This window comes from Pterocles gutturalis, unplaced genomic scaffold (genome assembly GCF_000699245.1).
Source record: "Pterocles gutturalis isolate BGI_N339 unplaced genomic scaffold, ASM69924v1 scaffold41156, whole genome shotgun sequence".
NCBI classification, from domain to species: Eukaryota; Metazoa; Chordata; class Aves; order Pterocliformes; family Pteroclidae; genus Pterocles; species Pterocles gutturalis.
In genome coordinates this window covers 40,124-55,491 of record NW_010104683.1, presented here as the reverse complement: position 1 = coordinate 55,491, position 15,368 = coordinate 40,124, and the positions used below count along the sequence as shown (strand labels likewise).

Below are 15,368 nucleotides of genomic sequence, written 5' to 3'. Positions count from 1 at the left end.
TTAAGAGGCAAGTTTGAAAGGTAACATATTTTATTAGAGGCAACACCTTCTACTAGACAAGTTAATAAAGCTGGAAAAAAGGATGAGGCTTTTAGAAATGCAGGCTTGTTTCGCTGAAAGTGTCTCCATTTCTGCAGCCATATTAGCTGATCTAATGAAAGATATTCTCTCTCCTTTCACACCATGCCATTTTGATAGAGGAAAATTCTCAGAGATCTTCCAAGAGAATAAAGATCTTTACATGGTGGTTGTATTATCCTTTACGTGTAAAAAGACTAACGCTGAATAATTTTTGCTGTTACATTTACCTAAGGTATTTGAGTAGTATTATTTATATCATATGGTGCTTCGTGAATATGATGCCTGAAAACTACTGTTTGAAATCTGATTATGGACATAACTGGCATTTCACTTTCCCTGTGGAGACCAGTACAACACGCTCCAAGACCCTGAACCAGATTTAACTCCGGAAAATCTGGAAGAAGTACACGGAAGACTGACATAGTCCTCTTACTGGCTTCCCAAGCAGAGTGCATTTTCCTTCTTATTTTTAAATCTAAACCTCATTAGCAGGTCTGTGTTCATTAAGGTATTGTGGAAATGGGTTGATGTTGCTCATGTTGAGCATTTTTATAGAACTTCAGCCTCTAAGCAGAGTGGAAGGAATTAACTGCCCTTGTTTGTCCAATGATTCACATGGCATGGCATTCTTTAGGGTTCACCTCTTCCTTGCATTCAACCAAGCTGACCTTTCAAGAGTTCTTGTGAATTCTTACATGTGTTGATTTTTACAATATTAAACCATCACTAAGTGCTGTAACAAGTGTTTCGTTAACTAATAGCTGCTGAATTTTGCAGTTTGATGTTAAATTTTTACCTGCTAATCTCAAAGTATTTAGCTTCTTGGAAGAAAATTAATAATAGTCAGTTCCTGTATTTACACCTGCTCATTTTTTATTTACAGATATACCCATTTCTTATCCTGGTTAATATTTTACTGTCAAAATGTGCAGGAGGAAAAAAGGTGGAGAGAGAATTTAAAGCAGTCAATCAATTCAGTTTTGATATGCTGGAGACTATTTGGAAAACATATTATTAAGGGAGTGATTCCACATATTGTATGTCTAGGACACCCACACACTTGATGAGGCTAAGGAATTCCTTTCCTTCCTATTTTTTATTACAGTTCAGCCTTTTAGAAATCATATAAAAAAGAAATTGAATTTTAGAAATGAGGACAATAAAGATTCAACAAAGATGAAACTGTGAAAGTGACCTGTGTTTCTTACCTTGGCAAAGGTTTCCCAGGTTTGCACAACTGGTTGGTTCAATCGTAGACGAGGGAATTAGGTATGAGCCTTTAGAAAAAGAAAGTAAAATAATTAGAAAGGTTTGGCTGCTGGGCATAAAACTACCATGTCTTTACATATATTATATCTTGCAGTGACACAGTCCTCTTCTAAATTTCCCTCAATGACAAAACTGATATTGCCATTTGCCTAGAAAACTTATGTGTTTTCATTTTCTGTGGCTGCTGAGATATCCACAAAAACCCTGCCGGCTTGCAAGTTATAGTCACTTACACATCCTCCTCTGGTTTTCTTAGCTTTCACTAAATAATATCCCGTTAAATGTATGCAGCTTGTGTGTACCCTGAGACACAGCTCTAAGTGGAGGGGTCAGTATGGCCATAGGATTTATGCCATCTGCATGAGTAATAATGCACGCCCTGGAGAACTGACCACGCTCTGCTGCTGTAGCACAGGTTATTCACCACACACTTCTGAGTAATCTGCCAGTGACAGACACCAACCAGATAAAAGGTGATTAAACTTGTTCCTCTGCCCAGGGCATGGGCGTGATTGATATTCTGGTATGCATGATTTATAAGCAGATTATGTTACAAGTCTCTATCTCTACTGAATTATTCATAACAACATGCATATACTTTTGATGATCTGGAGACAAAAGCAGGGGATAACAGAATGTCTACAGAAAAAGAACTGGTGAAACTGTATTAGTTACACTTTGTGTATTGCAGCGGTTGAGCTGCAGACAACTGCTTTTGCACACTGTGTTGAAAATAATGGGGCCATAGAGCATGGCGTAATCTGAACCTACTGGGAGCGTTGCCCTTTTGGCTTTTGCTTTGCCACTGCAGAGTCCTATTGACTCAATGAGGTTCTCTCATGAAACATTGTATCCTTTGATAAAATTAAAGAGCCACCACCCATCAGCTCGTAAAGATAGCTAGGAAAATATTTCCAGTGATGCAAGAGCAGTTGAAGCGTGGGGCCTCGACACAGAAACCATGTCATGCCACAGATACCATTACATGTATTGCTGGCAAAACATAGAGCAGAATCTAAAATATGCAATCCTCTGCAAATATTAAAGCTTTTAATTTTTTTTTAAATGGATTAAGAGATACAGGCAAATTCACTTCCTTGGTGCACTTCCCGTGAACTGCAGGAAGGGTGTTCTAAGTGAATATACTACCTTGTGCATGAGATTTCTTTTTTTTTTCCCAAATATATTTGCTAATATTAACCAGCCAATATTGAAACCTGCTGTAAGTTCCTTCTGGTTCTGTATCAGGGAAAGATCACCTGAAAGATGAAAAATCTGTGGACCTTCATATTTCCTTCAGTTACTATTTTAAAAGACATTGTGAAGGCAGTTGGTGAAACTGAAAAAATCCAATCCGACTTTACAAACCACTTATGTCAGAAGACTGTACTTTAAAGAGGAATATTTTCAGGGAATATATTCAATAAGTTTTTTTAAGTTTTATTTGGGTTGAATTCTGGTCAGACTACATTTTCACTCAGTGTTCCCTAAAGGAAATGGTCTGTATGCAAGCAGTTACTTGGCAAAAGCTACTTTATGAAGCCAAGTGGCATGGACAGTAATGTGAACAGCAGATATGGACCTGTATTATGGACACTTTGTCTGATATATCTCACCCACTTCAAATGTCTAAAACCCAGACATCCATATCTGCTCATCATGACAGACTTTATAGTCAGTGGATGAGAACAGGCACTCCTACAGCAAAAAACTTCTGACTTCACTGTGGTATCACTGAGATTTAGTATGAGATGGAGAATGACTGACCTTTGGAACAGCCTTTTTCATTCCACTATTCATAAACTGCACTGACCATAATTAGCTCAGCCTGAAACAACATTCAGCTGCCTTAGATGGACAGATCCCACCTCAAGTAAAATCTGACAGGAAAATGAAGAGTAACTCCAGCCTTTGGGAATGAAGGACCCAAGCAAAGAGTACCTAAAGTAAATGTAATTGCAGGCATGGACAGACATGCAGCTATGTTACCCCTAAACCATTATGTCATACCCTGCTATAGGTGTAGCCAGCACAGGCTCCAAAATCAGTACCAGAAGCTGATTAAATACTCCTCAGTTTTCCTTCACTGAGCTCTGAACTGATGTTTTTACACTGCTACCGTTACCTAGGCTACTTGTTTTAAAATTAGTCTGGATACCCAGGCTGTGTACATATACCTTTAAATGCAAGCCATGCAAAGGTACGGCAGTAAAAACAGAATTCCCTCAAGTCTTCCAGAAACACCCCACCATGATTGCACAGCTGTGAAAACATTAGTCTAAGGAATAAACCAGAAGGTAAAATTATGAAAAGATTATCTGGAAAAACATGCCAGTGTTTTTATGCTCCGTAAATCTACTTGTAAAAGCTTTGTCTGAAAAACCATGAAAATAACACCCCTTGAAAAATGTAAGCACTGTTCAGGCACAGATATGTTGAGATCACTTCTAAATGCTTGGTTTGTTTTTTTTTTAAGTTACATGCCGCTTCCTGGGGAGCTGTGCGAAAACCTCTTTTCTGCATAAATCCTTCCACTGCTGCTAAATGAAGCCTAATCAGCTAGAGTCATGTCCCCACTGCTAGTGGTTTATTCATGGCTGATAGTCTGACTCACCAACTCTCCTGTTGAAGGCTGGAATTACAATGAAAGCTTTTATTCAAGATGAAGGGAAGAAAATTCTAACAATTCCATTTCTGCATTAGTAGCCATTTTTAAAACAGCACTGCACTCAGGATTTTCTTTTAGGAAATACTCTGGTTCAGGGGGTGATTTAACATCTTTGAAAGAAAAAGACTGACTAGTGAGTTAGTTTTCTCATAGGCTTAGTTAGAGGAAATAACCATGCTTCTACATAGACACATTTGAAGTGGTTTGTATAGACACCTGAGCCTAATATACTAACGCAGTATAATGTTCTGCTGTAAGTAAACCACTGAACAACGACATCCCAAAGAATAAAGCTGTGGAATTAAAATAAGTCTATTGTTTCTATGACCACAGCTATGATATTACATTTGTGTCACAGGACTGTACTGTCTAACAGAAAGAAGGACAAGGCCTGTACTCCAGTCAAAATTACATGAGACTGCAACATCTACAGAGGTCTTGGTCGGTTGTTTAGTAAAAGTGTTGTGGTAGTCTTGATGGTATAAGGGTGAGAAAAAGGAGTCAGATTTTCTGTGAAGTTATTTTCTGTCAGATGAGTTTATACTGATGGAAAAGCAACAGCTTTTGTGTCCAGATGCCTTCATCAGCCACGGTCAATGTTTAGATTAGCCTTTTCTTCGTTCAGGTAGATAGGTGAAGGAACCTAGTTGCTCAGAGGTGTTGCTTAAATTTTTTAGCACAGGCATGCTGAGAGCTGTCCCAGTGAGTCTAGCTGTGAATGAATACCTCACGTTTTGGTTTGAGGAAACTAAAGCAAGCAAGATGTTTTTTTCCAGACACCTTAATCCCTCATGAGCTGTTAGATACAGAAACTACCACGCCTTAATGATGCCAGCTTCTTTTAAGCTAAGGATTCTCAGAGCAGTGACAGATGCTCTGTGAGGAGACACTTATATTGACACCATTTAAACTGCGTTTAAACTAATGAGTAGTAAGGTGCCAGAGGAGAAAGAAGGCAAAATTGGAGAGGACAGCATTAAATATGAAGAGATCTCATGTGGTTCAGAAAGAACCAATATTTGTAACTGTTTATTTGGCTTTTTTTTTTTTTTTTAAATAAATGTGTATTTGTTGCAATAGGAGGGCTCAGACACTGTGGACATGGAGTTTGATATCAGTTGATTTTCACTAGCATTGTATATGCATGTATGGGCTACTGCTGGCCATGATTCAGATTTTCCCCTATACATTTTGTAATTCTCCAAATATCTCTAAAGTTTTCACTAACCAAAACATTATTTTTTAAGAAAAAAAATAAAATACTGGTCCAAACTGACACAGATTTTTCAATTTTGATTTCTTTTTCTGGACAAAAATGTTCCAGGAGAAAGCTGTCAACCAGCTGTAATAACATATACATACATAAAAATTACACCTGGACGCTTATGAGAATCAAGTGTCTGAGCAATGAAATGAGAACAGGTTGGACAATGAATTAACATTTATCTTCTGGAGTAATCTACAGGAAGAAAGACCTTCAGTAATTACCAGTTAAAAGAAGGACTGACAATATGTTGTCAGGAAGATAAAACCCTATAATTTTGATCCAAAACCCTTCCTTCCTGTCTGCTTGCTCTAATTTAATCTTTTCTCATACTTTTCTGTCAAATATGCATTGCTGTTTTGCCACTGCTTCTGCTGGCTCTGCACACACAGTGCAAGGCTAGCAAGCACTCCTTTTGGCTAATCTAAGGCCAAGGGATAGGTACAAAAAACATTGAATAGAAGGTTAGTTAACACACTTCTTATTCTCCAGACCTCTGTAATCTTACTTGAGGTTAGCAGGTACTTGCTAGTACAGGCACAGGTACAAATCCTCAATTTGTATGAGTAGAAAGTCAATATCAAGCAGCAACTCAATATACTTAGGGGGATTGTTCTTTTCCGTTAGGGAATCAACTCCATACCCTTTCAAAGCCTCTGTGTATGGTAAGAGTTGACCTGAAGTCAAAGAAAGGTAAGACATAGCTGTTTTTCTTTCACAGGAACTCACCTTTTTTCCATGCCGGTATATGATATGTTCAGCACAATGCAAAAGTGTGTGGGGAAAATAAGCAAAAAAGATTTGGCAAGGCATACTTACCACAACTCAAATTGTTTTCTGCTTTCAGTGCTGAAGTTGGAATACTCCAGAATTCATTTTCCCAGTCCACAATGTTTCCTTTCACATCGCAGCTGAGGTTGGCCAGTGTTTGCGCATTCATGGTGAAATTCCAGAGGCGGAAGTTGTAAATGTCCCCATTTAGAGAGCTCACTTCATCGCTGTTAGAGCCCAGCACCAGCCTCCCGTTTGCAGGGATAACTTTGCCAGAGATACCTGGACAGTACACTATATGATAGGTGCTTTTGGCATATACACCTATACTGCCCGAGAAGCTATCCCCTACGACACACAGCTGTTGAAAGATTCCTGTGAAAAACTCTGCATTTCGAGGCAATGCATTCTCAAGGATGCACTGCGTGCCTGAGACAGACAGATAATGTCCTTTTGCGGTCTTCCCGAAGCTGAAGAATTCTGTCAACAACTCATCGGTGTAGGAGAAAACCTTCCAGTCATCATTGTCATCGCTGCTGCCCTTGGTTGCTTCAAAGCACAGAGTAAACTGGCTGAGCTCTGGCACTGAGACAGTTTCTGCCACGGACACAGCATCAACATCGGGAATCTGGGGAATGATGACTTTTTGATTCCTCAGAGACACAGCAACTAGAACCAAGAGCAGATAAATCAATTAACAAAAAAATAAATTCATCATATAGATACAAAGGCAGACTGGCAGCATTTTAATCGCAGGGATTAAAGTAACATTCATTAAATCAAAAATTCATCAGGTGTTTTTTATTACTGTAATATACCAACAGCACATACGAAGGGAAATTTTGCCTGGGATTGCAGCCAGCAGAAAACATGCAGAGTTCCTTTTCAATGACATGCTTTGCTACCAACAGCTAACAACTCCTAAAGTCGCATTAAGAGCAACATTAGGACATATTACCTACTAACTTCCAACTCTGCCTCAGCTAACTTTATAAAAATTACTGCTCATTCATCTAGTAAGGAAGCATTAGGCAATGGAATAAACCACTTATTCAAAAAACACAGTATGACTTGCTTTAAAGATAAATTATTTTAATTACTCATCTGCACGACTGCATTACACCAGTGAAGTTCAGTTGTTGATTCTTTTAAATATTGCAATAGAAGAAAGCCCCCATTACATTCCTTGCCAAACTGAAGCCTTTGTTCCTGAATTCAGCTAATGGTTTTCTGCAAAGTATTAGGTATCTTCTCATTTTGTCCACAGCAGCCTTCTGGCTGAATACTGCAACCATGTGTTCATGAATATTTATATTCAAGCTGTTCACTATTTGCTAATATTTGTGTCAGCAGTTTTGGACTTTGCACAAGCATCTAGAAATGGTTAGCCCTCTTGCAAATATGCACTGCAGTAAGGGTACTAAGGCATGGGCAGAATTCCTCTGTCTCTGTTATAAAGTGCTCTCACTTGCACTGGCAAAATGGCAGTCACCAAATGTGAAGAACAGTATCATATGTTTTTTCTGCTTGAGTATATTAATGACAATCCTGTTCACTCTACTTTGGAGAGCATTATTTTTCAGAACAAAGTGTCAATATGCTCAGTTTTATTGGCACATTTATGGCAGCAAAATTCTTCCAGTAAATTTATCCACAGAAAGAAGTTTCAGGTTATAAATCATGCAAAGGCATCAAGGTCAACAAAAACAGATTGCCGCAGCCCTCAGTTTTACTTCTGGCTCCACAGGTCTGTGGAAGACCACATCTCCAGCCAATGCCTCCTACCTCTTTTACACAGTTTCACAGTGTCTATACTGGAAGTGAAACTGGTTGTTGCTAGACCTGAAGAATAACTGCCACAGTTGTTAATCCCTAGTGTCCCCTGGGATTTTTAAGTGATGCCACAACAGGTACAGTAATTACTACACCTGTTCCCTTCTCAGAATGAAATAAAAACCTTTCAATCTGAGAGGGCGAGACATGTGAGGGAAGAGTGACCATCATGCCACACTTGGGGGAAAAAAGCCAGATACATGGGGTATAAGGATTCTGCACAGTCTGCGGGATTGCAATTTCCCATTGCCAGCTGCTTGCAAAGACTCTGAGCTCCAAACTACCATATTTGGATACACACAAGGCCATAATTTGACCAATACGTTATACAGTAAAATAACATAAAGCATTGCACGTTATCTTCCAACCCAGCACCTGGAGAATGGGAGGGAAGAGAGAAAAATACTGGGCTTTTATAGTTACTGGATTTACTTCATATATTTTTTTTTTCCTCAAGGGCAAAAGAATGTTGTAACAATTTTATAGATAGAAAATGTGTTCAACTTTCCATTGAAAACAGAGGTATTTTTTTCAGGGGTTAATTATACCGTAAGCTTCTTTACGTAACATGGAAGGTGTTCCAGAAGAAATATAAGGATTCAAGGCTTGAAAAAGAAGAAAGCTCATTCATATGAGCACAGCCCAGCCTGTGTTAAGGTGGTCAGGAGAGTTATGGACCACCTAATCACATTTAAACAGCATAGGAAGAGAAAAAAACAGGGAGGACATTGCTCCGGTACTGAACAAGCCTACTCAACTTTGCTGTACTCATCTGTCAGATTTAATCATTGGCACCTTCCCTGTACAGTGAAAGGACAAAACTGGTAAGTATTTTGTCCACGTGGAGAAAACAGAATCCTGTCATCAACATTAAGCACAGATCTTTCTCCTGATTACTGTAGCATAGCCAATCATCATACTGATTAATTTCAGATGTTGGTATTGGAGAAACCAGTTATTCTCTGAGGGAGAATTACATGTATTATTGGAATATTCACCCAAGTGTTTAGACTACTTTCAGAATTATGTTAAACTGTTTCTGTTAGGAAGATAACAGGATTATAATGAACAGGGTGTTTTTGGACACATTGCTATTTACTCATGAAGAATGTGCAAAGTCTTGGCAGCCTGGACACAGCAGGAGTGACCAGCAACAGGCAGCTCCCTGTTCTGAGATCCACAGCTGCTTTTACGGGAGTGCTGGGGTGATGTGAACCCTGCCTCTGTTGTTTTTTAGAGCCCCTAGATTATTTGCAGCTCACTGTCTTATATCTCATACGTTCCTTTACACATAAGCCATGCAGGAGCCCCTAGGCTGTATTTTACAATCCCTTGCAGGGAAAACTGCTTTCCTGCCTGTTGATAAGCTTTCCAGCATGGTTCAGTGCCTTGAGTGGTGGCTTCTGCTGTTTCTAGCTTCACTGCTTTCATCTGCCCTTTCACTGATGCTGGAACAAATGCATCAACTTTAATGAGGTCTGCAAGTGTCTATATATCAAATACCTGTTTGAGAGTTTTTGCTACTACCACACTGAATTGTGCTTTTAATCTGGGCTATTGCAGTACTATTCAACTGTGTGCTAATTTTACATGACATTGTCTCAAAGCGTTTCTGTATTAAGAGCGGTCTGTTGGCTTGCCTTCTTCTCCTTTTGGTGACTGAGCGACTTCTACTTAACCAGTGGCGCTATCAGTTACACAGTTAACTATTATTAGAAAATCAGTTACACGCCAGCTCTTCAGCTGCTGTAAATTGACATAATTCCCTAAAGACTAGCAAAGCTGCATTCATTTACTGCAGCTGAGGATATGGCCCATTCCTCTGCTGCTGGTGTGTTGCAGGAGGTGACAACCAGGAAAGCCAGCATTTGTGTGGGCAGACGACTTGCTATGGATAGCAGGATGTGCTCCGTGACACTCAGCTTGAAACCACTCTTACATAAAACCAAGCAGCCACACAAAAGCTTTTCTGTTCTTGGCCAATTCCCTCCCAAAACTCACTTACTCTCTTAGATCTGTCTTTCCCCACATATATTTTGTCTTGTGTACATACTGTATATAAGGATGTACCATTAATGTCTTTTTAAATGCCATTTCTAGACAGTAAATTGCTGTGTGTCTTTGAATGGCCCTTTACTTTACAAATTTGCATTCCTTTGTGAAACTCAAGATCGAATAGACTATTTCATTTTACTATTTACATATAGTCATTGCTGAGAAATGAAAGAAAATATGACACTGTTCCCCTCACTCTGGGAGAAATTAATGATTTTGCCCAGGTATCATGTTCATAGTAGTAACAATAGTGTCAGATTGACAAAGGAGCTTTGAAACTCCATTGAGGACCTGAAATGAGGGGGTGTGCAATCTCTCCAGTGGCTTTAGGAACTCTTTGCAAGGGCAGGAGAGCATACCACTGCCATCTGCCATGCAGATGTGTCTTAATTTCAGTATGTGTGTGCATTCGTACCTATTGTCTACATGCTTTTATAACTTGAAAGGAAAGCAGTACTTTATCATCCCTTTACTATGCCCCTGTTCTGTATCCATTGCCAGGTTAAACACTGCCATGATCTTTGTCTGTATCTTCTGAATCCAATGTAATTGCACAACTGTGGGCAATAAGCAGAATATAGTTATAATTTGCTCCAGATGCACGCAACCAACTCTCCTGGCATCCATGGTAAAAATCAAGATGTCAGGTGAGAGTTACAGATGTGGAGTAACGAAACAAAATTCATCAGTCTTAGTCTAGATGCTTAACAGCAAACCTTAACATAGAATTTCTGAACTAATATATAAATGAAACATTAAAATACAAGTCACTCGTGAAGCTCACTGATACCATTACTCACACTGGTGACTAGTCTTCTTATTCAAAATGAAAGGATATCTTCCAAGACTATTTAACTTTGATGGTGCTATCCATGAACGTAAGGTACTATTCAATTTGTCACGGAGGTAATATTTTTCCTGTCATAAAAATACATTATCTGTAGGTGTGTATATATACACAGGTAGTTCTCTATGTCTGTGGACCTTTCCTCTCCTCCTCATTGAACGCATCTGAGGGCAAGATTGCATCTTTCAATTCCAATTGTAAGTCATCTTATCGCTTATAGTCACACTTAAACATTGAAATATTAAAGAGAAATAAAGAAATAAATATTTTTGCATAACCTGATTACATATAATTTTTTATGATCCACTTCATTTTACAACTTCTTACAATACAGTAAGAGCCACCATTTTCAAATTGAGAAACCTTTCAGAAAATTTTCTTCCACTTTTGGAAGAGAACAGACACTCCTAGAATTATTACTACATTCATTTGGTCAGCATGAAAGGAACTCAGTAGAAAGAAGTATTTTTAGCTCCTCTGTTATGATGTTACCTTTTTTTCTTTTCAGAACTGTACACAAATTTTGCTGGCATAATCAGGACTGCTTTTGTCTTACAATTCCTGGGGTTACTATATTAATTATTTTAAGATATGTTATATGAGTAATAAATACTAAAAAAAACCCAAAAAACCGTGAGGAAGATGTGCTTGTGACTGTAGAGGGAACTACAAACCTCCCTGCTCTGTGTTTCTACAGCAGCCAGCCAACCAACAGAACATACGTATGCTACAATAATATAAATGCTCAATGCAATACTAGAATTCCAAGGTGTGAGACTTTAAGAAAAAGAAAGCCTACTGAGAGCACACAACTGCAAACTATAACCCTGAAGTGGAATGAAGGGTGAGTAGCGCATGGGGCCTGTAAGAGATTATCCTAATGCCCTCCACTACCTCGCTGCCCTTTACTGTCACGTGAGAGCAACTCCCAAGTAATGCTTTAAACAACAAAACAAACATCAATCACATGTTATTTGTATCCTTTTCTTCTAGGGAAAAAAGCATGAGTGTCTTTTTTTTTTTTTTTTTTTTAGTTTTTAGGCTTTTTTAAATCTAAGTATTGTTATGTATTTAAGGAAGGGAAGGAAAGGTCAAGGAACTGGAGCCAAAGGTAGTGGTTTTGCAATACCAGTTCATCCCTGGGACTTTATTCTAGAGGCTGGAAGAACCCCTGAGAAAGTTCTGCCTTCTGCACAAACTCCTCCCCACTGCGGGGAATGTCACTGGTCTGGGCTGGCCTTGTTTCTGGCTTGACAAATTTCCCTCTCATGCCCCTCTTTAAGTTTCCATGTCCCTCTGCAGGTACCCTGACTTGAAGGACAGGTGTTAGGCTTAAAATCTTTGCATGTGAAAAGTTTTTCTAACACACTTGATGTCACATCCCAGAATAAAAGAATATATTTTTATCCACAGAAAAATAAATGAGTTAAAAAAACATACAAGAGAACTCTATACAGATTTACCCTGCAGGCTCCCATCTCCTGTTTCCCTTTCTCTTCTCAAGGAGGACTTGATTCCTTTGGAAAGTGTCATTTTTAGCTATGAGAGGAATAAAATGTTTTGGGTTTACTTACTTCGTACATAGCTGGCATTAAAACCTTTCTTTTGGATACTGAAGTCACTTTTAAATGATACAATCATTTCATTTCCGGTAGAGTTATAGGATAATCCTTTGGCAGTGATGCCACAAAGGTTCATTGGGCTTTCTCCATTGTCTAATGTCAGTGAATCATAAATACAGCCCGGAGCTTCTTCAATGTCAAAATCGATAAATGTTAGCTGGATGATGAATCCATGAGGTGCTCGGATGATCCACCTGCATGCTTGGCTGTTGGGATAATCACTGGGGAAGCAGGGAGAAGTGAAAACTCCAGAGGGGTCAGTTAGCACGATCCTACAGTCATAGCATCCGTAAGCTGGCAACAAAAGCAGAGAAAGGCCAGAAGTCAGGAGGAGAGATAACTTAACAGGAAAGTAGTCATCCACAATAACTAAATGTATTTCTATACAGAAAAACCTAAACAGAGATGGGAGGAAGAAAGGCAGAAAAAGCTCTGGTTTCTTGTGAGAAAATGCTGGATGAATCATACAGTAAAATTATATTTTGTATAAGAAATCATACACAAAAGAAACATAAATTATACTGCTAAATATTAATTTGTGCACCAATACTTATCTGCTATGCATATTGACCTGTTGTGCAAACAGAGGTGAAGTGAAAGCAACATTTTTGAATTCGGAAAGGGAAACGAGTCCTTAAACTGTAACTTCTGAAGAGATGACTGGTATCATTAACATTTTTTGGCTGCTGGACTGATGCTGACTGGTGGCTATTCCAGTAGCTCTGTGCCATGCTATTGTTTCCAGTGGAATGTGCCTGGAATGCAGCAGCACAAGAGATGGGTTGAAGAGTGGCAGAAGCAGCAGCCCTGCAGAGCTCTCAAAGGTTAGTCATCAGCGTTTCTGTCAAGTGCTCTCCACATCACCCAGAAGGGTAGCAGTGAGTTACTGGCTTGTGAACCAACAGTGGGTTACTGCACTCTTCCCATGCTGACTCAGCTCCATTGACATATTGGGGCAGTCAGGCTCTAACAAATTCTTATCTTGTTCCTCATACTCCTTTGCTCACCTACTTACCCACAAGAATTTCAGGCCCAGTTAGTTCCCAGGGTTGTGTTTCTTGTTTGGTTTACATTTGCTCATTTATAATATATTTACCTAGCATATTATCTGATATAATTACCATGAAGTGCCTGCTGCTAAAATCTGTAACAGTTTGCCAAAGCAATGCTGAACAAACTAGGTGGGAACTGAATATTCCCAATAGATAACCAAAGAAACTAACTGGCACATTTACGCTGAATTACTTCGCAAACATTTCATTAGGCCAGAATCCTGCATCAAGTACTACAAGCATGAAAAAAACAGGATGAAATGAACATGCATTGTTAGTTGCCCAAGCTAAAACCAACTAAAAAAGTTGTCAAAAAAGTTGTCAAATATAAACTACATATGGAGCAGCTATAAGACAGGAGTAAATGCAATAGACTTCTCCAGAGAGCCCTTGATGTTTCTTTCCACTGCCTGGGTTCTGATACTGTTCAGTCACACTGAAATGGTGTTCAGCCTGAGCAAATGGACCCTGATTCTGTGAAGTGGCATGGCAAAAAAAAAAAAAAAAAAAAAAAAAAAAAAGATGCAGTTTATACTTGCAGGGAGAATTGCTAGGTGTATTTTACAGGCTTTTTACAATTTTTATTTGCAAATCACAAATTCATATGGCCCCAAAGAGGTGAAGAGACCATTAGTTAATTGGGCTCTCAGAGCCAAATATGGAGTGGTTACAATAGAAAACATCAATGGGATGCTTATTTGTTCAAATGAGAAAAAAAGATTGTCTGAAAGATTTGCAGGTAGCTTTGGGAAGTGGCACTGATGACACTGGAAAACTGGATCAGTGTAGTAAAAACAGAAGCCTGTCCATTCTTAATTTCCCTGCAAATCTCTACAGTCAGGGGAGTCAACTGCCTTGAAATCCTGCTGTTCCATTTATTAACCAGAGAGGGAATGTTTACTTATTGGTGACTATATGGTGACTGTATATCCTGCAGTTGTACAAACAGACGACAGCTTCGTCCAGTGGATTTTGCACAGTTAGGTATCAGTTTTCAGGGAACCACCCTAGATTGAGAGGAGGAGGAATAGGAAAAGCATGCTCTAAGCCACAAGCCACTGCAGCTCCTACTCCACGGCGAGTGAGCTTCTACAGGGCAGAGCAGCTGTAAAATAGCTCCAGCTGGAGCTGCCTCCAGCTGTAAGGCTCCATGATTCATGCTCCTGCCTTCATTACTGCTAGATGAGGGCTACAGGGGCTGAGGGTTTGGCAGCATGCTGCACCCACTCTCCTGCTTGCTTATTCCTGACAGAGAAATAAATGACACAGACCTATCTGGCCAGTCGAGAGTTTTCCCTGTGCATCCAGATGGACCTGAAGACAGGGGCTAAGCTGTTAAGTGACATAAATATACATTGGAACATGGATATTAATGCACACTCATTCAGCCTTGGACCTCTAAAGTAAATCTTAAGGGCATTATAAAACATTGCTGAACCAGAAAAAATATGCCACTTGTCAATAAAAGTGTATCTCTCAAATTGGTAGAATATTGCATTCGAGCCAAGACTGAAAAAATCAAACTTGTCCATCAGAAAGAACACAGGCATTCTTAAGAGAAGCCTGCCTTTATTAATTCTATTGATCACCATCAGCCAAAGCAGGACCAGCTTTTCTATTTCACTCTCCCTTAAGTATTTAGCATTTTTTTTAAGCCGTGTAAAAAAAAAGTCAGTACACATAACAAAAAATACTTTTATCCCTGCTGTCTGTCACTTCAAATACTAAAGCATAAATGTTATTTATGTAATTGGGTTTTTTAGTCATTTAATCTTCTCACAAACATATTCTCATTTTATTATATCCATATTGTTTGGTCGGTTTTACAGAACTGACACAAAAAAACAGCCCCTAAATTTAGGTAGGAAAATAAGTGCTCAAAACTTTACATACACAGTAGAAACAG

At 39.0% G+C, this 15,368-nt stretch overlaps 1 protein-coding gene across 1 annotated transcript in view; it reads right to left on the bottom strand.

The window, feature by feature from the left end:
* GPR126 (G protein-coupled receptor 126) overlaps positions 1–15,368 on the bottom strand; it is a gene marked incomplete at its 3' end in the record, with an annotated part of 88,719 nt that overhangs the window by 38,215 nt on the left and 35,136 nt on the right. Inside the window, exons 2-4 of the mRNA XM_010087129.1 lie at positions 12,363–12,704; positions 6,102–6,722; positions 1,290–1,358 (exon numbers count right to left, since the gene is read on the bottom strand). Of these exons, the coding sequence (XP_010085431.1) occupies positions 1,290–1,358; positions 6,102–6,722; positions 12,363–12,704 (1,032 nt within the window). The remainder of the gene's footprint in view (positions 1–1,289; positions 1,359–6,101; positions 6,723–12,362; positions 12,705–15,368) is intronic.